The sequence below is a fragment of the Poromitra crassiceps genome, assembly GCF_964638095.1.
Source record: "Poromitra crassiceps genome assembly, chromosome: 7".
NCBI classification, from domain to species: domain Eukaryota; kingdom Metazoa; phylum Chordata; class Actinopteri; order Beryciformes; family Melamphaidae; genus Poromitra; species Poromitra crassiceps.
Window position 1 is genome coordinate 53,089,705 of NC_139628.1, and position 26,594 is coordinate 53,116,298.

Here is a 26,594-nt window from a genome sequence, read left to right on the forward strand (position 1 = left end):
CCTAAGATGATCTTTCGTTAAGAAGGTTTTGTAAGAAGGGTCTGGGGCGTTCTTAACACCTTCTTAACGACGAAACACTCGCAGATTCGGCCGCGTCAGGCAAAAGGACATAATAATATAGTCCACTGTTGTGTTTTTCCCCTTTTCCTTTCTTTCATGCACCTTTTAGTGTTTAAAATTGGGGAACACTTGAAAATCTCTCCTCTATGTAATATGGTTACTTGTGTTTTAAATGTTTTACCATAGGCTATATTCCTCTAATCAGAATGGATTCCTTTTATAATAAGAATGTTGTGGATTTATATAGCACCTTTCACAGAACCCTTCTTAAGAGCCTTCTTTAGCGATGTGTTAAAAAGGCTGTTAAGAAGGCATTTGGGAAACACTTCTTAACTCCTTAAGAAGCTTCTTAACTCCTTAATAAGCTTCTTTGTTGGGAAACGCAGCCATTATCTTTAAGGGGCAGGGTGGCGCAGCGGGAACGTTCTTGCGTCGCACTCTCGCCTCACAGCAAGAAGTTCCTGCGTTTGATTCTTGCCTGGAATCGACACAGAGTATGTCTCCGCATGGCCAAGTGGGCTATCTCGTGCAAAGGGCTTTTTTGTGTGGAGTTTGCATGTTCTCCCCGTGCTCCTCTGGGGTTTCCTATAACATCATATGAACCCCCACTCAAAAAACATGCTAGAAGATTGTCGTCTGACCAGCGGCGGTTGGAAGAAGCTGGTCCCCACTCCCAGGCACTTCAGTGCAGCTACCCAATGCTGCTGGCCTGACCATGGAGGAGAACGAGCCAGCTGCTGGCCTGACCATGGAGGAGGACAAGCCAGCTGCTGGCCTGACCATGGAGGAGGACGAGCCAGCTGCTGGCCTGACCATGGAGGAGAACGAGCCAGCTGCTGGCCTGACCATGGAGGAGAACGAGCCAGCTGCTGGCCTGACCATGGAGGAGAACGAGCCAGCTGCTGGCCTGACCATGGAGGAGAACGAGCCAGCTGCTGGCCTGACCATGGAGGAGGACGAGCCAGCTGCTGGCCTGACCATGGAGGAGGACGAGCCAGCTGCTGGCCTGACCATGGAGGAGAACGAGCCAGCTGCTGGCCTGACCATGGAGGAGGACGAGCCAGCTGCTGGCCTGACCATGGAGGAGAACGAGCCAGCTGCTGGCCTGACCATGGAGGAGGACGAGCCAGCTGCTGGCCTGACCATGGAGGAGGACGAGCCAGCTGCTGGCCTGACCATGGAGGAGGACGAGCCAGCTGCTGGCCTGACCATGGAGGAGGACGAGCCAGCTGCTGGCCTGACCATGGAGGAGAACGAGCCAGCTGCTGGCCTGACCATGGAGGAGGACGAGCCAGCTGCTGGCCTGACCATGGAGGAGGACGAGCCAGCTGCTGGCCTGACCATGGAGGAGGACGAGCCAGCTGCTGGCCTGACCATGGAGGAGGACGAGCCAGCTGCTGGCCTGACCATGGAGGACGAGCCAGCTGCTGGCCTGACCATGGAGGAGGACGAGCCAGCTGCTGGCCTGACCATGGAGGAGAACGAGCCAGCTGCTGGCCTGACCATGGAGGAGAACGAGCCAGGATGCGAAAAAGGAGGACAAATTCCACGACACCTCTAATCGTGTGTGTGTGTGTGTGTGTGTGTGTGTGTGTGTGTGTGTGTGGGTGTGTGTGTGTGTGTGTGTGTGTGTGTGTGTATAATGCGTATTGTGTATGCATTGGTGCATTGTAGCAAAAGGACATGGGGTTTGTTATGGATGTTGATTGCATTCACCCAATGCAGCCCCGCCCACTTGACCCAGTGTATCACGACTTCCTGTTCAAAACGCCGGCTGTTTGACCTGCTCAAACTAGTCTGACTCACCGTGTCAAACCTAGTTTGACTCACATTATGAGTCAGACTAGGTTTAGGAGTCACAGGAAGTGTAAATACAATCGGAACTTTACACTTCCTGTTAGTCTCTCAAGCCAGACGGTCTCTTCTGCATAAGGTGAATAGAGGGTGGGTGATTTTTTGTCCAATGGCCTCCCTGGTGGATAGATCCCAAAATGCATCGCCAGCCAAATATGAGCTTTAGAATAGAATCTTTCTTCATCTCCATGGGGCTACTGCCCATTGGTGTGGACCACATCACAAACACACCTCCTCCACTCCTGCCTGTTGCTCGCCGCCCTGATCAGCTCCTCCACTTCCTTGGTGTCATCGATGTAGCGTCTTCGAGGGCGGCCCCTTCTTCTTCTTGTTTGTCCAGTCATGCTAAATGTTGCTGTCTTTATGAGTCGATGGTCGTCCGTGCGACAGATGTCCACAAAGAGACCCCTCTTCCTCCTCATTCAGATTTGCCACGTACATACTCGGGTAGCATCTCATCTCGAAAGCATCCAGTCTTCTAAGAACGTCTTTGTGCAGAGTCCATGTTTCACATGCGTGTAATATAGCACATTAAATACACAAGTCTTTATTCTTTTTTCAATTTAGTTCCTGTGTCCTTGCTATTCACTATCTTGTTGAAGCCAGTGCAATTCTCCATCTAATCTCCTTGCTACAATTATTGTCTGATGTAATCAGACTGCCCAGAGATAGATGAATTCTTCTACGGTCTCAATCTCGTCTGAACCCACTCAAGATTTGTATCCGATTCAAGCGCACCAAATATCATCGCTTTTGTCTTCCCAACATTGATCTTCAGTCCTGCAGTCGCCGCCCCCCACAGAATGTCCAGGTAGTGGTACTGATATCACAGAATGTCCAGGTAGTGGTACTGATATCACAGAATGTCCAGGTAGTGGTACTGATATCACAGAATGTCCAGGTAGTGGTACTGATATCACAGAATGTTCCCGGTGTAGTGGTACTGATATCACAGAATGTCCAGGTATAGTGGTACTGATATTACAGAATGTCCAGGTATAGTGGTACTGATATCAGAGAATGTCCAGGTATAGTGGTACTGATATCACAGAATGTCCAGGTATAGTGGTACTGATATCACAGAATGTCCAGGTAGTGGTACTGATATCACAGAATGTCCAGGTATAGTGGTACTGATATTACAGAATGTCCAGGTATTGTGGTACTGATATCACAGAATGTCCAGGTATAGTGGTACTGATATCAGAGAATGTCCAGGTATAGTGGTACTGATATCACAGAATGTCCAGGTATAGTGGTACTGATATCACAGAATGTCCAGGTAGTGGTACTGATATCACAGAATGTCCAGGTATAGTGGTACTGATATTACAGAATGTCCAGGTATTGTGGTACTGATATCACAGAATGTCCAGGTAGTGGTACTGATATCACAGAATGTCCAGGTATAGTGGTACTGATATTACAGAATGTCCAGGTAGTGGTACTGATATCACAGAATGTCCAGGTATAGTGGTACTGATATTACAGAATGTCCAGGTATTGTGGTACTGATATCACAGAATGTCCAGGTAGTGGTACTGATATCACAGAATGTCCAGGTATAGTGGTACTGATATCACAGAATGTCCAGGTAGTGGTACTGATATCACAGAATGTCCAGGTAGTGGTACTGATATCACAGAATGTCCAGGTAGTGGTACTGATATCACAGAATGTTCCCGGTGTAGTGGTACTGATATCACAGAATGTCCAGGTATAGTGGTACTGATATCACAGAATGTCCAGGTATAGTGGTACTGATATCACAGAATGTCCAGGTAGTGGTACTGATATCACAGAATGTCCAGGTATAGTGGTACTGATATTACAGAATGTCCAGGTATTGTGGTACTGATATCACAGAATGTCCAGGTATAGTGGTACTGATATCACAGAATGTCCAGGTATAGTGGTACTGATATCACAGAATGTCCAGGTATTGTGGTACTGATATCACAGAATGTCCAGGTATAGTGGTACTGATATCACAGAATGTCCAGGTATAGTGGTACTGATATCACAGAATGTCCAGGTAGTGGTACTGATATCACAGAATGTCCAGGTATAGTGGTACTGATATCACAGAATGTCCAGGTATAGTGGTACTGATATCACAGAATGTCCAGGTAGTGGTACTGATATCACAGAATGTCCAGGTAGTGGTACTGATATCACAGAATGTCCAGGTATAGTGGTACTGATATCACAGAATGTCCAGGTAGTGGTACCGATATTCCCGATATAGTTTCCTGCATGGTTTGCAGCGCACGTTCCAGATAAATGGTGGTTAATATAATAGATTAGAAAATAATAGAATAGAATAGAATAGGACGCCTGAACAATGACTGATGACCTGACCCAGTAGCTGGCAGACAAACTCTCAATTCAATGTTTTTAATGCTTGTTGTTAATTTCCTGTCCTGGCTGACAATGTAGAGGGACGTACCTTGTAGATCAGGTTGTCCACCAGCAAGTCGTGTTGTATGACCCCGGCCTTGAGCTGTTCATAATGCATCACATCCTGAAAAAGGCAGAGACCAGCAGTCACTTAAAGCAAACTGTTGTTGACATTCACCTACAGTACAGCAAAGATGTGAGTGACTGAATTTGCATTAAAACAAAAAACGATTTGTAGCACGTTTATTGAGTTAAATCCCCCCCCCCCCCCCAAATGTCTGTGCAATATTTAAGACCATATCAGGCATACAGTATGTGTGATTCATTTAAATATTGACTGAAGGTTTTCACAAGGAGTTGGTGTAAATTTATATACTGTACTTTAAGAATCTGAACAAAACGTATTGAGTAAAAAAAAAAAAAAAAAAAAAAAAAGCAAAGCTAATTTTATTTATTTATTATTTCTAAATCCATAAAGCACCTTATGGATACCGTTAAATCAAGTTGATGTATCTTTTCACTGACAGGAAGCAGAATAACAGGATTTGACCGAGGTTAACAGATGGGTATTCTCACGTTTCCGACAACGTGGTTAAACTCAGAAGTGTCTCCGCTTGGAGACGAGATGTCATAAAAACGAGAGCTGAGGTATAGGGCGTTGAGGCTTCCAGTAATCTGGACAGCATCAGTGGGAGATATTTAAAAAAAGTGTTCAGTTAAAACGATTTGAACTTCATTATATATCGCCCTCGTATCGAGTGGATATGCAGTTCACTTGGTTATACTATATGCGGCAAATGGAAACTAACTGATGCAGGAAATGTAAAATTAAAATCTTTATTACGCACAATGAACCATGAAAATCATAACAATTAACCACTTACAGTAGGTTACATTAACAACAATGCAACAACACCCACACTTGGCTATAATTGTCCAACAAAACATTTGCAAGAATCAATTAGATATTGATGAGCTGTACCTATATTCACATTAAGATTGAATTTGGAAGGACATTTTGATAGATATGTAGCCGAAATAATTTATTCATTTTATGTATGTGCAATGTAATCAAACAGGTCAACACATTTTTTACCATCACTTGTCATCCTACTGTCTAAGAATACTTGTGTTTGATGAATGGATGGAGACAGCGCGTTATGTTATGTCATGTCATGTCTCTTAAAACCAGTGTTGGGGGGTAACTCATTACAAAAGTAACATATTACATGTAATATATTACTTTTAGCAGTAACTCAGTAATATAACTTATTACTAGGGATGTCCGATATTATCGGCCTACCGATATTATCGGCCGATATTAGCATAAAAAATCGATATCGGAAAATATCGGTATCGGTTTTCATACCGATATTTTTTTATTTTTTTTTAAATACAGGGGGAGTCTCACTGAGAGCAATGCTCTCTTTTTCAGGAGTGCCCTGTTCACATTCACACACACATTCATACCTGGAAGCTGACCAGTACAACCACAGTCCGATCTGTTGGCCACTGAGCAGCTCCACTGGAGCGGTTGGGGTTAAGGGCCTTGCTCAAGGGCACCTCAGTGGTGGTAATGAGGGAGGGGCAAGCGCTGCCTTTTCACTTTCCCCACCCAGATTTATCCTGCCGGTCCCGGGGATTGAACCGACGACCTTCTGGTCACAAGCTCGCTTCTCTAACACTTACATCTTTAACACAACATGGATATTATATATTAAACTCTTAAGATACATTAAGCTACATTATGTAACTTGTTACGTGAAATTTTGGTGGAAAAAAAGCCCGCTTATATCGGTATCGGTTGATATCGGTATCGGAAATTAAGAGTTGGACATTATTGGATATCGGATATCGGTAAAAAAGCCAATATCGAACATCCCTACTTATTACCAATGAGATTTCAGTAATATTGAGATTTCAGTAATATTATACCAGTTACTTTGTCAAGTAACAAGTTACAAATTGAGTTACTTGTTTTTTATAAAAGCACATTTAAATAAAGATACAATCATTTTCTAATCAAATTGTGTACTTTTAAGCAAATAACCACTGTAGATGACCGTAACAAAGGAAAAGGATAACATTTAGAATTTTGGGGAATTTACACTGACTTCAAGACAGTTGAAATAATTTTTCGGGGTGGTTCAGTGGCGGCGATGTTATTCTGTTACTGCTGTTATTTTGGTGAAAGTAATGCAAAAGTAGTGTAATAAGTAACGACTTACTCTCCACAGAAAGTAATATTGTAAAGTAACTTATTACTTTCAGATGAAAGTAACTAGTAATATGTAGTATATTACATTTTGAAAGTAACTTGCCCAACACTGCTTCAAACAGTTAAAACACTTAAGCAGTTAATAAGATGCAAGTCATGCAGATTTGCATTAAGGTGAGGCAGTGAACACACAGCTAGCTTACTCTGTTAAATGTGTTAATGCGTCCCAGTGCAGTCTGGGGCCACGCTAACGCTCTCCAGACCTCCGCCAGCTCTCTGTAACTCTCCCTCTCAAATCAATCTTCCCATTGCCTGTATTGTTTTATCGGGTTGGCCGTGGCGGGGGAGTAGGGAGGGTTGGCTGTGGCGGGGGAGTAGGGAGGGTTGGCCGTGGCGGGGGAGTAGGGAGGGTTGGCCGTGGCGGAGGAGTAGGGAGGGTTGGCTGTGGCGGGGGAGTAGGGAGGGTTGGCCGTGGCGGGGGAGTAGGGAGGGTTGGCCGTGGCGGGGGAGTAGGGAGGGTTGGCCGTGGCGGGGGAGTAGGGAGGGTTGGCCGTGGCGGGGGAGTAGGGAGGGTTGGCCGTGGCGGGGGAGTAGGGAGGGTTGGCTGTGGCGGGGGAGTAGGCCGTGGCGGGGGAGTAGGGAGGGTTGGCCGTGGCGGGGGAGTAGGCCGTGGCGGGGGAGTAAGGGGGGTTCCCTGGACTGCGGCGTTTACACAGCGCTTTGCCACACAGGCTGCGGCCGCTGTGTTTGAGCTAGCTGTGCTAAATCGCCACCGTTTGATTACGTTAGCGCTTGTACACCCCGTGACAAGACACAGTGAGGCTGGCATAAACAGCAGAGAGGCAGATCTACAGCTGATGTAGAGCTCTGGCATAAACAGCAGAGAGGCAGATCTACAGCTGATGTAGAGCTCGTCGCTGAGGTCACTCGGGTTCCTTCTGGAAAAGCAACTGCTTTATTGGAAAGCAATGGAGGTGATATGACATCATTAGGAATAATGACTATAATCAATTCAGAAATATTCATAAATATGTACACACACCAGCGCTTTCTCAGTGGTAAGGAGTAAGCATTAATAACTACCCGTATGTGTGGGACTTGTGGTTTGTGTGTGTCTGTGAGCAGAGGTGGGAAAAGTACACACATTCTTTACTTGAGTAGAAGTATAGTTACTTGTCTAAATAAAGACTCTGGTAAAAGTAGAAGTACTGATTCAACTTGTTTAATCAAGTAAAAGTCAAACAAATTACAAGCTCTGAAATGTAATCAAGTATAAAAGTAAAAAGTATTTCTCCCGGCTGTTTCTGTGCAAAGCTAACTGTGATTAAAGCTTTTTATTATCTTTTTGATGTTTAAACATTTACAATAGTCACCTTTACCAAGCAAAATAGAAGAAAAACAAAAAAAAACACAAAAAAAAGGGGGGGGGGGGACAGACAAAAAACTACGGGTGAGAAAAAACCCCAAGAGGTGCACATTCTTACATCATGATACCAATGTTACATTAATAATACATTGCTGCTATACATAGAGATCAGGCATGTTTAGAGTGTGTGATTATTGCCATTAGGGATACACGATAATATCAGTACCTCATCGGTCAACAGTCTTCAGATTGAAATATCAGCACCGTTACTAGTAATTATTATCTCTGCTCGTCATTTCCAAATATTTCCAAGGCCCCCAGATCTTCCTGAAAACGTTTAGGGTGTTGTTAACTCTATGGATAAGCTGCTCAAAAGAGGCTATTCGAGCCAATTCGTCTCTCCACTCTTTAAATGCAATTTTCTCTTTTGATTTCCAGTGCTATCCTGGTTCCTGTTATGAGAGCCAACCTCACACAAGAGCACAATTGTGAGGATAGGCTGGTCTCCATAGGTAGAATGCCCAATATACATAATGCTGGTTCTTCAGTTATTTCTGTTTTCAGTATGTTATTAATACAGTGAACAATACCTATCCAAAAATCATGTACCATTTTACATTCATATAACGTATAATGTGAACCAGTGGGTCACATGTGCAAAGCTAACTGAACCTCACGTCATATTAAGATAAACGCTCTCCAACAGGAGTAGTAAGATTGTCTACAGGTGGTGTATGCTGATGGTATATAATCTCTGCTCCTGGATTTGTTTGAAACACAGTCACTGAAGAACTAAATCTAGGAAATGAAAATAAACTGACCCCCTTCAAGCTTCAAGTCAGTTTTGGTGGAGCACAAAGTCCTTCATCACTTGTGTTAGTGGTAGGGAGTGGACTTGGTTCAGGCGATGTGTGCCCAGCACTTGGCGGATCCGGATCCGACACACGTGGGCCAGACTGCGAGGACATCTCTTGGCCTCCAGAAAGACCCTGAGAGCCTCAGGATCCGCCCTCTCCTCCAGCTGTGCCTGCTCTGTGGTCACCAGGGCCGGGTCAGCACTGTGGTCCAGCAGCAGCTAAACGAAGGCCGCACCGCACCGGTACCACAGCACCACCTCCAGCAGGTGAGAAGCCACGTCACGGGTCAGAACGCCAGCAGCCTGGAGCAGCAGGTGGAAGCAGTCCAGGTTGTTGTGTCTAGCACTGATGTAGAGAGGAGACGTCTCGAGGGTGTGTATGTCAACAGAAACAGCAGCACGGTACCTGATGAGTTCCTGCAGTATCTCCAGCCTTCCAAACAGGGCAGTCCAGTAGACCGCGGTGATCCATGAGGCACCCACGCTTCTGTTAGGGTCGGCCCCGGCTTCCAGGAGGATCCGGACACAGTCCAGGTGACCGCGGCACACGGCACAGTGGAGAGGTGTCTTGTTATACTTATCAGCTAGGTCTCCCTGTGCTCCCTGTGTGATCAGGTAGTCCACACAGGGAGCATGACCCGAGTAGGCTGCGCGCGCCAGAGGGGTCCACCACCAATAGTACCCATCAAAACACAGCTCATTGATCTTCCTTCTGAAGTGGTCTCTCTGCAGCAGGCTCCTCAGTGTGTCCAGGTCTCCTGCACTGATGGCATCATAGAGCTGCCTGTCACCATGTCCTGCTTGAACAGCCATTGCTTCAGATGTGTCACTGTACCACACTGACTTGTATGTTGTGTCTCAAACAGAAGGTATTATCAGTGTCAGTGTTGCCCGGTGGCAAATGTTGAATTATAGTACCTGAGGGTACGCGAGCAGCGGCTTCTTCTTCTTATGGCTTTCTGGCAGACTGGATGACTTCTTCCACCACTTATAGCCTCAGCCAGGAAGGATTTATGACATCACTGATGACATCACAATTGCTTGAGTGACATCACTGATGACATCATCTGTGACGTCATCAATGATTTATGACATCACTATGGTAGTATCCGGCTGAGCTGTCTGTGACATCATCAGGGAAAGTACAGATACCTGAAAATCCTACATGTACAGTAATGAAGTATTTGTACTTAGTTACTTCGTTCTTTACTCAAGTAGAAGTAACAGTTACTCGTCTAAATAAAGACTCTAAGTAGAAGTACTGATTCAACTTGTTTAATCAAGTAAAAGTAAAACGAATTACAAGCTCTGAAATGTTATCAAGTATAAAAGTAAAAAGTATTTCTCCCGGCTGTTTCTGTGCAAAGCTAACTGAACCTCACGTCATATTAAGATAAACAGGTGGTGTATGCTGATGGTATATAATCTCTGCTCCTGGATTTGTTTGAAACACAGTCACTGAAGAACTAAATCTAGGACATGAAAATAAACTGACCCCCTTCAATCTTCAAGTCAGTTTTGGTGGAGCACAAAGTCCTTCATCACTTGTGTTAGTGGTAGGGAGTGGACTTGGTTCAGCCGATGCGTGCCCAGAACTTGGCGGATCCGGATCCGACACACGTGGGCCAGACTGCGAGGACATCTCTTGGCCTCCAGAAAGACCCTGAGCGCCTCAGGATCCGCCTTCTCCTCCAGCTGTGCCTGCTCTGTGGTCACCAGGGCCGGGTCAGCACCGTGGTCTAGCAGCAGCTGAACGAAGGCCGCACCGCACCGGTACCACAGCACCTTACCCAGCAGGAGAGAAGCCACGTCACGGGTCAGAACGCCAGCAGCCTGGAGCAGCAGGTGGAAGCAGTCCAGGTGGTTGCGTACAGCACTGATGTAGAGAGGAGACCTCTCGAGGGTGTCTATGTCAACAGGAACAGCAGCACGGTACCTGAGGAGTTCCTGCAGTATCTCCAGACTTCCATCCCGGGCAGCCCAGTAGACCGCGGTGATCCATGAGGCACCCACGATTCTGTTAGGGTCGGCCCCGGCATCCAGGAGGATCCGGACACAGTCCAGCTGACCGTAGAGCACAGCAGAGTAGAGAGGCGTCCAGTTATCCACATCAGCTAGGTCTACCTGTGCTCCCTGTGTGATCAGGTAGTCCACACAGGCAGCATGACCCCGCGAGGCTGCGTGCGTCAGAGGGGTCCCCCGACACCCATAAAAACACTGCTCATTGATCAGCCTTCTGAAGTGGTCTTCCTGCAGCAGCCTCCTCAGTGTGTCCAGGTCTCCTGCACAGGCGGCTTTGTGGAGCTGCCTGTAGCAATGCCCTGATTGAACAGCCATTCCTTCACATGTGTCACTGTACCACACTGACTTGCTGTGTCTCAAACAGAAGGTATTATCAGTGTTGCCCGGTGGCAAATCAATTATCGATGAGGGCACTGATGACATCCCAATTGCTCGAGTGACATCACTGATGACATCACAATTGCTCGAGTGACATCACTGATGACATCACAATTGCTCAAGTGACATCACTGATGACATCACAATCCCTGATTTATGACATCACTGATGCAAAATCATGACTAAGGGCCTGTGTGGACCTAGCGTCTTTTCATCAGCTCCGGCGTCTTTTTTCAGTTGTTTCCAATGGGGGGAGAGTGTATGCGGGCGCACACGGACGTCTAGAGAAAGTGCGCTGTGCCCAGCGTCTATTTTCACAGCGCTCCGGTGTTTTTGTGCGCCCGGCTCCCAGCTGAAAATATTTTAACTTTTCACTTCAGAAAGACACTGGTGTCGGCTGCTCCTTTTCTGGCAACTAATATGGAGAAACTATTGCAACAGAGACAGAAAGGCTCAATTGTGGGAGCAGATTGGCTAGACACTTAATATTTCTGCTGAGTGTTGAGCTAAATCCCTGTATGTGTGTTGTTAGCTAATGTTAGCTGTCAGCTATCAAGCTAGCTACCGCCCTGAGCTGACGTTACTTTCAGACTGCTTCCTTGCATATTGTGCGCTGTGATCAGCGCTCCCCAGCGCACTTCCAGTGTTTAACGGTCGGAAAAAGACGCTAGATGGACACACGGCCTATTCCGTCCGCTAGGCAATTTTAATTATGATGATGATGATGATGTGTCTTGTTTTGGATGTGCCTAGCCTGTTTTGAAAATGTAAGGAGTAGAAAGTACAGATATTTCTGTTAAAATGTAGGGAGTAAAAGTAAAAAAGTTGTAGAGAGAGACAGAGAGATAGATGCTACCGCAATTATAGATTTGTCTTAAGAAACACATTTCAAGCATTTAAGCATAAGCCTTTAGATCCAAACGGCTTTAAGTTAAGAGAATGAAAAACAGTACATGCAAACAGGTGTGTCTGTCTACTGTATATAGCAACATGCAGAGTGCATAGTGAGACATAGTGACACAAATACACAGGAGGCGTTCAAAAGCCCAAATCATTAACAGTGGAAATAGCAGCGGTTGAAGAGTTCAACTGGTAAAAACATGGCGTCTGGGAATCATGACAGCTGTGTGTGCATGGCTGCTTTCTAACAAACACTGACAGCTGACGGCCGCCACTCGCATGCAACTCAAGCATGTGTGTGTGTGTGTGTGTGTGTGTGTGTGTGTGTGTGTGTGTGTGTGTGTGTGTGCGTGCACGGTGTGTGCGTGCGTGAGTGCGTGCGTGCGTGCGTGCGTGCTCTACCTGGGGCTGGTTAGTGGAGTTGAGGATGAGGGCCCACAGGTCTGCGCGGAGCCCTGTGGGACAGCCCTGCCTGCTGTACTGCTGCGCTGCCGCACTGTCCTGCTCCAGCAGCACTGGTAGAAGAGAGAGAGAGAGTACAGTCAGGAGAGTCCTACAGCATACATGTACTTTATTTACTTTACTTTACATGTAGTACCTGTGTGTACAGTCAGGAGAGTCCTACAGCATACATGTAGTACCTGTGTGTACAGTCAGGAGAGTCCTACAGCATACATGTAGTACCTGTGTGTACAGTCATGAGAGGTCTACAGCATACATGTAGTACCTGTGTGTACAGTCAGGAGAGTCCTACAGCATACATGTAGTACCTGTGTGTACAGTCAGGAGAGTCCTACAGCATACATGTAGTACCTGTGTGTACAGTCAGGAGAGTCCTACAGCATACATGTAGTACCTGTGTGTACAGTCAGGAGAGTCCTACAGCATACATGTAGTACCTGTGTGTACAGTCAGGAGAGGTCTACAGCATACATGTAGTACCTGTGTGTACAGTCAGGAGAGTCCTACAGCATACATGTAGTACCTGTGTGTACAGTCAGGAGAGGTCTACAGCATACATGTAGTACCTGTGTGTACAGTCAGGAGAGTCCTACAGCATACATGTAGTACCTGTGTGTACAGTCAGGAGAGTCCTACAGCATACATGTAGTACCTGTGTGTACAGTCAGGAGAGTCCTACATCATACATGTAGTACCTGTGTGTACAGTCAGGAGAGTCCTACAGCATACATGTAGTACCTGTGTGTACAGTCAGGAGAGTCCTACAGCATACATGTAGTACCTGTGTGTACAGTCAGCAGAGTCCTACAGCATACATGTAGTACCTGTGTGTACAGTCAGGAGAGTCCTACAGCATACATGTAGTACCTGTGTGTACAGTCAGGAGAGTCCTACAGCATACATGTAGTACCTGTGTGTACAGTCAGGAGAGTCCTACAGCATACATGTAGTACCTGTGTGTACAGTCAGGAGAGTCCTACAGCATACATGTAGTACCTGTGTGTACAGTCAGGAGAGTCCTACAGCATACATGTAGTACCTGTGTGTACAGTCAGGAGAGTCCTACAGCATACATGTAGTACCTGTGTGTACAGTCAGGAGAGTCCTACAGCATACATGTAGTACCTGTGTGTACAGTCAGGAGAGTCCTACAGCATACATGTAGTACCTGTGTGTACAGTCAGGAGAGTTCTACAGCATACATGTAGTACCTGTGTGTACAGTCAGGAGAGTCCTACAGCATACATGTAGTACCTGTGTGTACAGTCAGGAGAGTTCTACAGCATACATGTAGTACCTGTGTGTACAGTCAGGAGAGTTCTACAGCATACATGTAGTACCTGTGTGTACAGTCAGGAGAGTTCTACAGCATACATGTAGTACCTGTGTGTACAGTCAGGAGAGGTCTACATCATACATGTAGTACCTGTGTGTACAGTCATGAGAGTCCTACAGCATACATGTAGTACCTGTGTGTACAGTCAGGAGAGTCCTACAGCATACATGTAGTACCTGTGAGTACAGTCAGGAGAGTCCTACAGCATACATGTAGTACCTGTGTGTACAGTCAGGAGAGTCCTACAGCATACATGTAGTACCTGTGTGTACAGTCAGGAGAGTCCTACAGCATACATGTAGTACCTGTGTGTACAGTCAGGAGAGTCCTACAGCATACATGTAGTACCTGTGTGTACAGTCAGGAGAGTCCTACAGCATACATGTAGTACCTGTGTGTACAGTCAGGAGAGTCCTACAGCATACATGTAGTACCTGTGTGTACAGTCAGGAGAGTCCTACAGCATACATGTAGTACCTGTGTGTACAGTCAGGAGAGGTCTACAGCATACATGTAGTACCTGTGTGTACAGTCAGGAGAGGTCTACAGCATACATGTAGTACCTGTGTGTACAGTCAGGAGAGTCCTACAGCATACATGTAGTACCTGTGTGTACAGTCAGGAGAGTCCTACAGCATACATGTAGTACCTGTGTGTACAGTCAGGAGAGTCCTACAGCATACATGTAGTACCTGTGTGTACAGTCAGGAGAGTCCTACAGCATACATGTAGTACCTGTGTGTACAGTCAGGAGAGTCCTACAGCATACATGTAGTACCTGTGTGTACAGTCATGAGAGTCCTACAGCATACATGTAGTACCTGTGTGTACAGTCAGGAGAGTCCTACAGCATACATGTAGTACCTGTGTGTACAGTCATGAGAGGTCTACAGCATACATGTAGTACCTGTGTGTACAGTCATGAGAGGTCTACAGCATACATGTAGTACCTGTGTGTACAGTCATGAGAGGTCTACAGCATACATGTAGTACCTGTGTGTACAGTCAGGAGAGTCCTACAGCATACATGTAGTACCTGTGTGTACAGTCATGAGAGGTCTACAGCATACATGTAGTACCTGTGTGTACAGTCATGAGAGGTCTACAGCATACATGTAGTACCTGTGTGTACAGTCATGAGAGGTCTACAGCATACATGTAGTACCTGTGTGTACAGTCATGAGAGGTCTACAGCATACATGTAGTACCTGTGTGTACAGTCATGAGAGGTCTACAGCATACATGTAGTACCGAGACTGATTCAACGGTGAAAATGAAAAACCTGTGTCTCTTAGTTGATGGCGCAACATCAAGCACAAAGTTTGGCATCAAAACGGAGAAGTTCGTTCTCTGCGCGGCAACTTGAGAACTTGAGTTTATTAAACGGGCACACGAGGCCAGCCGCAGAGCAACGTCCCTGTGTTTGGATACACACAAGCGCAGCAGTGCTTCAGAAACAGGATCACAATCGCACTACATCCCTCCGAAAATGTATAAACACAAAATACATAACACAGACGACTCCCATGACTGTGGTCGTTACATAACCGCCACAGAAAGCACTGATACAACACTCGCTCTCCATCCTGTCCTCAATCACCCTCCATCATCCACTGTGACAGTAGCCAAACAGCCTCCGTGCTCGACTCGAGGCGTTGGCCAGCCATAACATAAACTAACACCCTCCTCTTCTCTTTATTTCGCTCTTTGAGTGCACTCAACACTTGGCCTCGAAAGAATCCCCCCTGGCAGCCAGGGAGCCGACACACAGCACCCGAGGGCCACATGGTGGACGCGGGCCTTCCAGGCTGTGTGTATATAAAATAGTGGCTGTGTTTTTGAGACGCCCGTCGATTCGTGCTCCGATCGGTGTCCGTGAGAGCGTCGGTGTTTACACTGGCTTCATAGCGCAGCAATGAGTTAAGAGTTAAAGTGTCCCTCTGGTGGCTGATGGGGTGACACCACTTGAGAGGGCGAAGGAGAGGATTAACTATGGCAGGAGCTGACATGAGGGACTTTCTAAGTTAGCGGGGGGAGAGAGGAGCTGACATGAGGGACTTTCTAAGTTAGCGGGGGGAAAGAGGAGCTGACATGAGGGACTTTCTAAGTTAGCGGGGGGGAGAGAGGAGCTGACATGAGGGACTTTCTAAGTTAGCGGGGGGGAAAGAGGAGCTGACATGAGGGACTTTCTAAGTTAGCGGGGGGAAAGAGGAGCTGACATGAGGGACTTTCTAAGTTAGCGGGGGGAAAGAGGAGCTGACATGAGGGACTTTCTAAGTTAGCGGGGGGGGAAAGAGGAGCTGACATGAGGGACTTTCTAAGTTAGCGGGGGGGAAAGAGGAGCTGACATGAGGGACTTTCTAAGTTAGCGGGGGGAAAGAGGAGCTGACATGAGGGACTTTCTAAGTTAGCGGGGGGGAAAGAGGAGCTGACATGAGGGACTTTCTAAGTTAGCGGGGGGAAAGAGGAGCTGACATGAGGGACTTTCTAAGTTAGCGGGGGGAAAGAGGAGCTGACATGAGGGACTTTCTAAGTTAGCGGGGGGGAAAGAGGAGCTGACATGAGGGACTTTCTAAGTTAGCGGGGGGGAAAGAGGAGCTGACATGAGGGACTTTCTAAGTTAGCGGGGGGAAAGAGGAGCTGACATGAGGGACTTTCTAAGTTAGCGGGGGGGAAAGAGGAGCTGACATGAGGGACTTTCTAAGTTAGCGGGGGGGAAAGAGGAGCTGACATGAGGGACTTTCTAAGTTAGCGGGGGGAAAGAGGAGCTGACATGAGGGACTTTCTAAGTTAGCGGGGGGGAAAGAGGAGCTGACATGAGGGACTTTCTAAGTTAGCGGGGGGAAAGAGGAGCTGACATGAGGGACTTTCTAAGTTAGCGGGGGGAAAGAGGAGCTGACATGAGGGACTTTCTAAGTTAGCGGGGGGGAAGAGGTTTGGAAACACACACACACATGTAGGTACAATGTCTATATGATGTATAATGGATGCAAATGCTATTTAGTAAGCATTTGCTATCTACTATTTCAACTATTTGCCAATGCATGAGATATGATGTCACTTTCTCTTGTGTTATGAAAGAACGATGACTGCCTATAAAGAAACTGGAAGGGACAGTGGCAGCAGGTTTAAACAATAATTCTCAAATTGGGGTCCGGGGACCCCCGGGGTTCCTTGAGGGGGTTCCAGGGGGTCCGCAGCAAAAACATAATAATATTATTTATTGTCACTATAATGGAAAAGGTTTGAGACCACTGGACTTAAATACCAACATTTAACACACATGTATGGGGATAAAATAATTTTTAACTGAAAAACAATTTAAAACGAGGAACCGAACACCTCATCGGTCTTACCTTTCTTCCCGATTTGGACGTACTCGCTTTCAAACAGGTCTGCACAGCGATAGGAGAGAGTGAACAACAGACATGCATCAGTAGTCAGCAGGAAGTGGCTCTACAAAAAAAAATATATATATATGTTATCAGTATCACTGGGATTTACAAACACAGAGGCAGTGGATACAACGCTATTTTAAACCTGAAGCACAGAGCGTAACACTGTCAGGATCTGGACATACAGAGATATTGTTTGAGAGATCCCAGACTGCCATGTGGCTGGGGAGAGGGACTCCGGCTGATATGAGAATGTGTGGTTTACATCGTTTGATAGCGGCGTTCATGAGGTAAATGACCTATTTAGCTGAATTATTATTCACTGCGAGGTCAGGTATAGAAAAGGAACTATGGTTATTGTCGAAGCGATCAAAGTTGTTATTCTTTGAAAAGCAAAATGTGTAATTTATGCCTATAGTATCCACAACCCCAAAAAATATCAGAAAAATAATTCCATTGTATATTATATAGTATATAAATAAGTAAAAAAATATATATATATAATTAAGTAAAAATAAGTAATTCTCCCCATGCAAATAAGAGCGACCATGCAAACTCAACTGACCTTTTATTTAGTTAATTTAGTTAGATTAGATTGTTTATTGAGTTTGATTGAGTGTTTATCAGAGAAAGCCAATACAGATATGATGCAAGAGATATGCTCGTCATTTCCAGGAAAATAAGGGGACTGGGGAGAACAACTTCTAATGCAGAAATCAAAGTATTATTCATTGCTGCTTGAGGCAGTGTATTCGCTCAAAATGCATAAATGCATAGTTTCTTGTACTTATCATGTCCAGAAAAATAACTCCTGCTGAATATTATGTTTTTAAAATGTCATTAATACTCACTAATAATCTTAAACAAAAGGCACTTACGCTGCCTCATAGCTCACTATAATCACCATGATCAATTAAGCACAACCAGTTAGGCTAATGAGGTCATTAAGCAAAGTATTGCATTAATTAGCTAAGTTTCTGCGTCAACATACTTGTCTTGACACTATCGAACTCTGTATCTTAAAGCATGAAGATACAGAGTTCAAGCATGAAATAGTGGGATGAAGAAAATCAGTTTTTCCTTGCTAATATGCAAATGTATGCAACAAGGTGCTCCGAAATCTAATCAGATTATCTACTGCAGAGCCGTCTATATAGAAGAGTCGCGACATCTCCATTCACTCCAATGGACCCGTTTTTTTACTCTCAAGAGTTCCAGGAAGTAAGGTCCTGGATTAAGCAGCACTGTCGAGTTGCAGCAAAATGAACCGTTTGTGTTGTACGTAAGTAAGTTTACGTACGTTTTTTTCTTTTTTTGAATCAAATTGTACATGATCAGCTTTATTTTAGCATTCAAAAGTAGCGCGAGACTCCTTCCTGGCTGTTCATTGGCTAATGAGTCACGCATTTTGGTCCTCCGCTGACGCCACTCTCTCTAAATTGCTCTGATCTACTGTATAGGGGGAACCTATGGTGTAAGTATGAGTTAAGTTTGTGTATATTGAGTGTCTAGAAAGGCGCTATATAAATCCAATCAATTATTATTATTATTATATTGTTCTATATGTCTACACACAGAAAGACAGACAGACAGACAGACAGACACACACACACACACACACACACACACACACACACGTCACTATAATGAATGTACAATTTATGTACAATGTACATAAAAAGTCTTGGTCAAGTAAAACTTCAGCAACCAATCAGCTGGCTTCTTGATGAAGAGAGGTAATGGCGGAGTGTAACTGAATGGCTTTGTCATGACCTGGGTGGATGTGAGTGCTGTCATCAATGCCCAGCTGCCCAGAGGTCAGGCTCAGCTCTGAGTAGGCCTCTCTCTGTAGGTTGAGGAAAAAACACCAAACGTTATTACAATGTTTCTATGTCAGCATAAGACAATGCTACAGTATATGAATTGTATCCACAGTTTCAATAATGGACACAATATCACACACACCCACACGGGGCCCTACCATCTGCGGGACGTCCCGGACGTTGAGGGGAACCTGGATGAGGCCCCAGTGGCTCCTGGCGCTGACCTCCTCACTGCTGTCATGGTTGGGGTTCCGCAGGCTGATTAACACCTGGAAGGGCATGGGAAATGTAGTTTTAGGAACACTAGATTTATTTCTAGAATTAAAAGAGGACTTGTCCTTTTGTTTTTTGCTGCGCAGAAAACAAATGTATAAAAATCGCCAGTTAAAGTTTTTTTGTACTCCTGAGCAAAACAAGGAAGCCATTGAGAATTGGCGAGAAGAAAAATGTGGATCTAGCTGTCAAGAAGTAAGTTGGAGTGTTCATCTTCCGTATATACGATCTTTTGGTGCAACACGCAACCATGCACGTGACATAGGAGAACGCCAGGATTGGACAGGAGTTTGTGTTTTCCCCCATCTTGGGCGTGGTTTCTGAATGATGACGCGTTACACAGTGTATCTATGTCACGTGTTGCAGACAAAGATCATATATACGGAAGATGAACACTCCAACTTACTTCCTCGACAGCTAGATCCACATTTTTCTTCTCGCCAAATCTTAATGGCTTCCTTGTTTTGCGCGGGAGAACCAAAAAAACTTTAATTGGCGATTTTTTACAGTTGCTGTCTGCGCAGCCCCACCACAAAACAGCTTTTAGCTATGAATGGAGCTTTTCCCCCGTGATGGGCGTGGCCTATTTCACGCAGTGTCTCTATGCAAATTTGTTTCCGGTGATGCTTACACATCGGAATGAATCATAACACTTCACACATAAACTCAAAGCAATGACACAGTGCAGCGTGGAGAGTGATACTGTAGATAGGACGTGTATCAAGCTCGACGCACCAAATTTGAGACGACGGCGCACACTCAGAGTCCGGTAGGCTAAATTCAAGCAACTTTAAGGACCTCTTTATAAATCTGAACACATTCAAGTACTTGATTGTTATTTATTTTTTAATTCAAGCACTTTTCAGACCTGTGGCAACCCTGATACTATAATCAGCAGGGAATCCACTTACCTCCAGAAAGTCTTTGGGGGCATAGACGGGCCTGAAACGACTTAAATCTGCAGACGGAATACAAACACACATCAGCGTCTCTCAAAAAGAAACACATTGATAGCATCACTTACAGACGACAGCTCTCCAAGTGAAGCGTATACACAACGTTTACATACGCATGGTTTCCGAAAAGGTTTAACCGTATACGACCTCGACGACGCAAACGCATCCGACCATGGAGTTCACTTCAACAGCTTGAACCCGAGTGTGCCTCGGCACCGGTCTTGTGACGCCACACTTCAGTTCGTGCAGCCAGACCGTTTCGTCGTCTGCAAAAGTGACGGAACGGCACAGGACAGCGAACGAACGCACCCCGAGCCGGCTTTTAAGTGGGACTTCCATCTGTGTCCACGCAGCGTGGCAGTCAAGTCAAGTGGGGGGAAGGGGGGTTCAGTTCCGCTCGTTATCGACGCTCAGTCCAAGGAGTCTGGATAGCTTCTATATTCACAGACCTGAGTGTTTACAGCCCAGTGACGGCACCCAATCCTAAATGTTATCATACCCCACTGCCTCAGATAGCACTGCTAGGACACAAGGTTACACGCTAGTATGTGCTTTGCACATGAGCAGGTCTGAAGAGTGAATGTGGGTTTGGTTCGCCAGGTTCGAGCCTATAAACCATCACTGAAGATTTAATAGCAGTGGTCAGAGATGCCTCTTCAGTCAAACGTCTGGACACACCTGTTTGAATGCTCTATGTTTTTCCTCCTCATTTTGATCTAAAGGCTTATGCTTAAGTGCTTGAAAATGATTTTGTATAATGCCTCCCTCGTCTACACAGTATGTTATTATGTCTTTGCTATTATTCTCAGTACAAATAAAGACAAATCTGCATCCAAAGTTTTGACTGGTACACAAAAGGATACTGAAATAATAACCCACTGTTCTAACTGGAAGCATGTGAAACAGGGTGCTGCTGAGAAGAGCATGCACGTAAGTCAAGTCCCCTGAATAAATAAAGGTTAAAAAAAAAACTCATTAAGCAGTAGATCTAGCTGACAGACTTATGATGCTAAGCTAATGCAAAAATACAGCAGTGCCAGACTGATGCCAAACATTCATGGAGGCAGATTTGTGTGGGCCAACCACCCCTGGATAACGTCTGGAGACCTGGTTCATCTGTGCCCATCTCGTTCCATTTGTTGGTGAGCTCCTTCTGCTCCGCGGCAGGCCTCTGTGGAGGGAGCGGGCAGAAATATGGCATGTCAACAACTACATACAGTCAAAACACCACCAGTGTCAAACATGACACATCCAAAATCTTCTTATGTTACAAATAAATCCATGTCTGCATAGAACCACAAAGTATTTGAACTGCTATATAGGATTTCAAACAGCATACGCTTTACTCTAGAGCAGTGATTCCCAAACTGTGGTCCGGGGACCACCGGTGGTCTGCGAGGCTCCACCTGGTGGTACTCAAGAGCCTTGCTGACTGCCATCAGCCTATGAGCAAATAAGATGTTGATCTGTTTATGTGCTGGTTATTTGAGCCTACTGGTATTTAGCCTTTATGATGCTGTTGTGCTTAAATCATTGATTTCTTTTTTTATGGAGAAAACAAAAGTTGGAAGCCACAGTGGGAAGTGGTACTTGGGTACTTGGGCCATGGACGGGGCCCACTGGTGGGCCGCAAAGGTATTGCAAGTGGGCCGCCAAATCATTTTGCAAAACATTACAATCTTCGTGGAAAAGAAATATCATGCATGAGAATGCATTTCTCCATTGTTTCTCGATACAGTTGTTGAATGATAGTTAATTAATTTGTAATCAATTATTTGTTCATTATTCTATTGCAGACAAAGCCGCACTTTTAGTTTCTGTGTGGTGCTGCTGATGGACAGCTCCTTTTATTGTGAAAATAAAAAGTGCTCTGAGTGAGGACGCATATACGGTCAGATGTGTGTATATATATATATATATATATATATATATATATATATATATATATATATATATATATATATATATATATGTATATATATATATATATATATATATATATATATATATATATATGTATATATATATATATATATATATATATATACGTATATATACGGTATACATGTATATATATCATATACGGTCAGATGTGGGCCCTGAACATTTTGGATATTTTCAAGTGGGCCTTGACTTGGAAAAGGTCGGGAACCGCTGCTCTAGAGCTCAGAAGCACCAAAAACAACAAAGGACAATGTAAAAATGATCTCGAAATATACTAAGAACATGGTGAAAAGGGTAATGTAATAACGGCTGTTACACTACAGAAGATGCTCCCAGAGAGCTTGAGTGCTAGTTTAATGATGCTCAGCCTAGGATGAGAACATACCATGCTTAGCCTAGGATGAGAACATACCATGCTCAGCCTAGGATGAGAACATACCATGCTCAGCCTAGGATGAGAACATACCATGCTCACCCTAGGATGAGAACATACCATGCGAGCCAGGGGGACCTCCAGCTCTGTACACATGCTGTTCAGGCTCTTGAGGATACGCTTCTCCCAGCCAGCCTGTAGAAGAGGGTTAGGGTTACAAAGACCTAAGTGGGCCACATCTCTAGTTTCAACAGGCTAGTAAGACAAGAGTCACAGATGTAGAAGAACAAGACAGGGTGTAGCCCCATCGTGACCCTACTACTGTACTTTGTGTATATATAATATATACACTTGTGCAGTATTTAGGGTCAGATAGCGTTCCAATAGGCAATAGGGGGGGACGGCTGTTCAAAACGCTCTACTACCCGTCTTCTCCGACGTCCGATTGCAGATCCGAAGATATGATAGTCCTCCTACTGAAGCCAGTAATTTCGCTGGTGGCGGTTAAAATGATACTGCTGTATGAAACAACAGTTTAAAAGCAGCCTTTCCACAGCCTGTGCTGAATTTACAGCAGGGTGTGTTTGATCTCACTATCATGGTGCACCGCTTGCACGCGGCGAGCAAACGCATGCAGTCACATGGAGACGGTCAGTGATCAAATCATCGAATCCAACGCACCTGGGAAGCAAAACATGTCATGAAATACTCAAACTCCCAAGGTCCCTGTCGGCACTAGGAAGCTTCTCCTCTCCTAAATTCAGCACAGGCTGTGGAAAGACTGCTTTTAAACAGTTGTTTCACGCAGCAGTATCATTTTAACTGCCCCGGCTAAATTACTGGCTTCAGTAGGAGGACTATCATATCTTCGGATCTGCAATCGGACGTCGGAGACGGGTAGGAGAGCGTTTTGAACTGTCGTTCCCCCCTATTGCCTATTGGAACGCTATGTGACCCTAAATACTGCACGAGTGTATATATTATATATTATATATACACAAAGTACAGTAGTAGGGTCACGTTGGGGCTAGACAGAGTGATGAGATGGGAAGAGACAGACCCACCTGTGCCTTGCGCATGTAGGCCAGCGGCTCTTTGAGATGCTCTGCAGGAGCGGCGGGATGGCTGGGGGGCAGTTGGCTAGACCAATCAAACACAAGAGTGGGGGCGGGCGGTGTGTGTGGGGGGGGGGGGGGATAGGTGGCGCGTTTATCAAGTAAATGCATTAAAATGCTAGAGACTCGACAGCTTTGAGGCACTGAAGACGGTTCGTATGAGATGGAATAGAAAGTAAGACAAAGTGCCAGATTTTAAACCAGAACAACTGCTTGAGAGAACCAGAGAATAAAACAAAGGAGAAACGCCGGCAATGAGCCTAATATAAAATCATACATTTCTTTTAAAATATATATATATAAAAAAGGTCAGAGCTCAGATGAGGACTCGTGCAGTTTGCCCACCTACCATGCTCAAGATTTATTAAATGACTCAAGGTCTCTGACTGTGTGCTATACAACATTTAGCCTAATCTAAACACCTATAAGAGCACACAGGGGGGGCTGACTAGTGGCCAGAGTTATATGTGACCCTGGCTCATTTCCACCACATTTTACAGCCCTGCACAGCCCGTCACTACTCGGCTCTATTTGTTTCGACCCGATGCATGTTTTGTTTCCACCGCTGCTCGATCTGCCCCCGCCCACACCTGGTCGTCATAGCGACCGCATATCTGCCCTCCGCCCATAACCGAAGTAGGCTATAACATATAACATTCAAATTAAATCCATACACAAACTTTTAAACTGTTTATGAAATACTGGTGCCTCTAAATGACCTAGTGTACATGGGCAAATGTGACAATCGGCCAGGAGAATGGATATCACTTTGTTGTTAGTCAAACTCACATGCATGTGCTGCGCGAGGGACAGGGGTTGCGCTACAGAGTGAAGCCTCTACCCCGGCGGCCTCTCACCAGACAAGACCGCGGCTTCACTTACCGCCGCCTGCGGCCTAGCGCAGCCGACGCTGCACACAACTACAGGAGCTTCCTGAGCAGCTGACATTTTCTCTCTCAAAACAATTGAAAACCACCGCCATGTTAAAGCTGAGTAAGGAGATCGATTTTATTTCACCAGAGGCGAAGGCAGCAACACAAAAGACTGATGGAAATAACATAACAGAAGAGAAGGTAAGCCCCACTAAACTGGTATGCATTGACAGTGAGTAGATAGAGTAAACACGATTCTGCCTGACCAATCAGTCGTCTGCAGTGTTTTCACGTCACCGTATGAACCCGGGTTCACAGCGCTAGAACCTCAACAGAGCAGGGACCAAAAGCAGCACGACTCAACCCGGGCTGTCCACGTTTTTGATCGGTGGAATGAGACAAAAAAGCGAGACGAGCTGGGCGGGGCCACGTTGATACCAGCGGTGGAAATGGGCCATTAGACAGAGAAACACTAGGCATCCTACATTTCAATCTGAAGAAAGTAAAGAGGGCATGAACCTTAGAGGTAAGACAATAAAACTACAGTTTAGGAACAAACACATTAAAAAAAAACGACTTGCCTAAAGTAGAGTTTCAAACTAAAACATGGGGGCAAGACAGGATGACATGGGCGTAGATTGCTGTGTACCATCCTCTTCAAAGCCTGCATTTCAGCGTTCTTTGTCACAAGTTATATAAGATAAAAGAAGAATCAAATAACACAGAGGTGTGTAAGTTTAAAAAGATATATCTAAATGGATTCCCCCTCACTATCTAATTACCTGTCATTCTAATTAGGGAGAGTTATCAACTTTGCCAAGCACTGTAATTGAAGTGAGAGTGATTTGCACTGCAAATGAGATGTAACAACAACAACAATGCGTGCGTGTGAATAACCACAAATACCAGAATCCATCAAGATTACTTACACATGCAGTTCTCGATACACTGCATTCTGTAGCTTTCTTTCCCAGCCTGCAAAACATAATAAAATGCATTATAATAACTAATAATAAGAATGGTTTTGTAGGTGCTTTTTATTTTTATTTTAATACCACATAAATGACAGAATTAGACTATGCCGACGAAGTGATGATGTCATTCGCCCACCTGATATTTTAAGAAAATTGCGCACATCCTCCTTAAGAGACTCCAGTTTTATCTCGGGCTGGTGCAAACATTCCTAAATAATATTTGGGAGGGGGGGGGGGGAGACAAAAATGAACATATTGTATCTGGTTTGTATGCTTTTCTTTCAAATAGAAGCACAAAGCGATCAGTTGTCCCGGGATAACGTGAACAGCTGACTGGGTGGGCTCGGCTAGCCTGCTGCTGCTCCGCATCATCGCTAGCTAAACAGTTCATGCTAAGCTACTCACTTTAGCCTGCCTCTCTATCTGAGAGTGCAGGTGGCTTCCTTTCAGCCGCTGGACGACTTGGGCGATAGTCAGTGCTAACTCCGTGCCCTCGTCCATCCTGACAAAGCTCGTTTTGTCTGGACTACAACGACGCAGCTTCACTCTGTCTCCATCCATCCAGCACCAGCACCAACACCAACACCCGGCCCCCTGCAGAGGTTACTTAGCAACTGGGGACCACCGTGTGTGGGTGTGTACAGGAAACATGAACCTGCGACATTGGTTCCTAGCTTTTAGGGTCCACTACAGTAAACTGGAGTCAATGATGAGACTGAAGAACATTAGCCTATATTTCTTCTGAATGTAAATTCATCGTAAAAAATAATTATATTTCCTTGGAAATAAATGGCATTTGTAATTGGAAATGATGACTATGTTGTTTCTCCGTGCCATCGACTGCTTCAAGCTTCACCCATCTCTCCCACTGTTCTGCATATTTCCATGTTGTTTCCACTATTTCACACTGCATACAGTATACATTATTATTATTATTATTATTATTATTATTATTATTATTATTATTATTATTATTATTATTATTATTATTATTATTATTATTATTATTATTTACAT

At 45.1% G+C, this 26,594-nt stretch overlaps 1 protein-coding gene across 1 annotated transcript in view; it reads right to left on the reverse strand.

The window, feature by feature from the left end:
• Positions 1-26,078, reverse strand: part of tbc1d19 (TBC1 domain family, member 19) — a gene marked incomplete at both ends in the record, with an annotated part of 35,801 nt that extends 9,723 nt beyond the window's left edge. Inside the window, 12 exons of the mRNA XM_083640203.1 lie at positions 4,364-4,438; positions 12,457-12,569; positions 17,209-17,247; positions 19,021-19,093; positions 19,229-19,339; positions 20,255-20,301; positions 21,407-21,470; positions 22,737-22,811; positions 23,681-23,756; positions 25,533-25,578; positions 25,714-25,786; positions 25,983-26,078. Coding sequence (XP_083496329.1) covers positions 4,364-4,438; positions 12,457-12,569; positions 17,209-17,247; positions 19,021-19,093; positions 19,229-19,339; positions 20,255-20,301; positions 21,407-21,470; positions 22,737-22,811; positions 23,681-23,756; positions 25,533-25,578; positions 25,714-25,786; positions 25,983-26,078 — 888 coding nt within the window. The remainder of the gene's footprint in view (positions 1-4,363; positions 4,439-12,456; positions 12,570-17,208; positions 17,248-19,020; positions 19,094-19,228; positions 19,340-20,254; positions 20,302-21,406; positions 21,471-22,736; positions 22,812-23,680; positions 23,757-25,532; positions 25,579-25,713; positions 25,787-25,982) is intronic.
• Positions 26,079-26,594: the final 516 nt, after the last annotated feature.